The 2,267-nt window shown below is 54.6% G+C and overlaps 1 protein-coding gene across 1 annotated transcript; it reads right to left on the bottom strand.

The window, feature by feature from the left end:
- Positions 1-1,004: 1,004 nt before the first annotated feature.
- Positions 1,005-2,196, bottom strand: BDY24DRAFT_430052 (uncharacterized protein; the record flags this gene model as incomplete). Its single annotated transcript, XM_076644071.1, has 3 exons — positions 1,957-2,196; positions 1,509-1,629; positions 1,005-1,395 (listed from the first exon to the last, which is right to left on the bottom strand). Exons 1-3 carry the CDS (start codon positions 2,138-2,140, stop codon positions 1,005-1,007), a joined length of 696 nt encoding a protein of 231 aa, XP_076492274.1. The 5' UTR covers positions 2,141-2,196.
- Positions 2,197-2,267: the final 71 nt, after the last annotated feature.

Raw genomic sequence — 2,267 nt, 5'->3', positions numbered from 1 at the left:
CCGAGGAGAAGTTATCGCAGAGGTTTTCGCTTGTGGACGCGGAGAGACTATTCGGCGGAGATGATCGACGGTGAGTCTTCGTCCTCTGGTCTCTTCTCACTCTGGACTTCCCGGTACCGTACAACAAGAGTGTGGAACGCGAACTGACCTCCTCTTCTCTTTCCTTCTCTCCCAGAAGCTCGGAACTCCCAACGCCGATGGTGCTGTCTACCAGCGAGGTGCTACCATTTTCTCCTTTCCCAACGTGAGTCGATCAAGCTTGACTAAAGAGATGGACGCTCGAGGTTTGAGAGACGAGACGATTGACCTTCGTTTCTTTGCGTTCCCATTCAAATTAGACCTTCGCTATCCTACCGCTTGTCCTCGAGTGCTCTCGTCGAAGCTGATAGTCGAACGAAGCGGGAACGAGAAGCAATACGAGTCAGTTTACGGGCGACTCGACCTTGAACCACAGTCTCGTTCGCAGAAAAGAAGAGAAAGGAAGACTGACCCGAAAACGACGACGTCGAAGTCCTCCTCCTCTCTCGACATCCCTCTTCTACTTCTACCAAAGCTCCGCCATCTTCTACTCCTCAAGCGCATCCTCTTCGCACCACTAAAGCCTATGTTCTTCCTCCGTTCCAACTCCGAACCGTGACTCGGTCGCGTCTTGACCGACGGGGAGGTTGGACGACGGAGGAAGAGATTCGAAAGAGTTGGATTGGGAGGGAGTGGGCGATGAGGTATGGGGAAAGAGGTGGAGGAAGGAAGAGTTGTGCGGGTTTGTGCTTGAGTGCGTCGTGGAGAAGGAGGTGGTGGAGGAGGGTCGTCGAGAGGTTCGGGTCGGAGGTTAGGAGGGAGGCCGAAGAGTCGACGGCTTTGATGGAGAGCTGCCGGAGAGAAGCGATGTTGGATAAGAGGAATGGGGTAGCTAGGGCGTGCAAGGAGTGGGTTTGGATGCTGAGAGGGAGGTGGCACTCGTCGACGGTCGAGGAGGAGGTGAAGGGAGCCGCGTCGAGAGGTGATTAGGCGAGGAGGATCCCGACCGTTGAGCGTCCTTGACCCGACGAGGGAAGGGTTTGCTTGGGTGTATCCTGACCGTTGTTCGGCGGTGAGATCGCTGCTTGAACGACCGACGACGCTGTCCAACCGCGTCCATCTGAACTCGTCGACGAGTCCCTCCTCCCATACCTCGGACAAGTCGTTCCTTGACGGAACTTGAGCTTCAGGGCGTAGGCGGTTCGAATGAGGTCGAAAGGATTTACGGGGCTGAAAGGAGAGGAGGATAGGCGATCATAGCCGCGAGGAACATCTGAAGTTGGAGTTGGAGGAGAGGGACGGAGGGAGGGAGGAAGAAGTGAACGAAGACGACGTCCCGAGGGCACCAGCCGTGACCGAGTTCGACGAAGGCTTCCGCTGTTGAAATCGAAGAAGCAAAAGTCAAGAGTCAGTAAGCGAGAAGGGGGTCGAGGAGGCAGTAGAACGCGCGAGAGGAGGAGGAAAGGGAGGAAGGAGAAACTCGAGCTCACCGATTGAGGTCTCCTTGAAGCTGCCCGTGCTTCCAGGTGTAGCTGATCTCGAAGATTTGATCTGGTCCAGTCCTAGCCTTGTAGCGAAGGGGTTCGAGGATGGATTGGATCGTCCAGGTAACTGTTTTCGAGAGAAGGAGAAGGGATAGAACGGTCAGCATGCAGAGCGGAGGAAGGAGGTTTGATGCGAGCTCGCGAACCCCTTCCTTCCTTCTTCTCCTTGCTGCTGTAGCCTCCCGTCTCCTCACGAAAGGCTCGACGAGGAGCGGAGACTAAGTCTCCAAGTCGTCAATATCTGAAGAACGTTGTTTCTTCTTCGGAAGGAGAGGGTTGAAGGAGAAGCATCGACCTTTCCTTCGACCTCCCTCCATCCGTTCCTTCGTCTCTTCCTCCTCCTTCTCCTCCTCCTCGAAGGAGCCTCAAGATTCAAAAGAGCGTCGCTACTCACAATCAAAGATTCTCTCAAAGTTAACCCTCCGTCCCTCTGGTCCTATTCCTAGGAACTCTACGATGCTGATGTTCCTGTCCTCCGTGCAACAAGGTCGAAGGAGCGGTTCTGGTTGATAGGTCGAGTTCCTCAGCTGAATCATAGGACTTCGTTCCTCGGGTTGGCCAGGAGGAAGGAAAGACATCGGAGGGAAGAAGAAGGGAGATAAGAGAGGGGAAAAGTGGGTTTGAAGTGCTGAAGAGGTTGGGAGAGAGAGAGAGAAGGAAGGAAAACGGAAAAGAGGTCGAGCTCAACAGTTTGCCTCCTTCCTT

This window comes from Mrakia frigida (genome assembly GCF_051309035.1).
Source record: "Mrakia frigida strain ATCC 22029 unplaced genomic scaffold BDY24scaffold_52, whole genome shotgun sequence".
Taxonomy (NCBI): domain Eukaryota; kingdom Fungi; phylum Basidiomycota; class Tremellomycetes; order Cystofilobasidiales; family Mrakiaceae; genus Mrakia; species Mrakia frigida.
The sequence above is the reverse complement of the archived record's forward strand: the minus strand, read 5'-3'. Positions and strand labels throughout refer to the sequence as shown.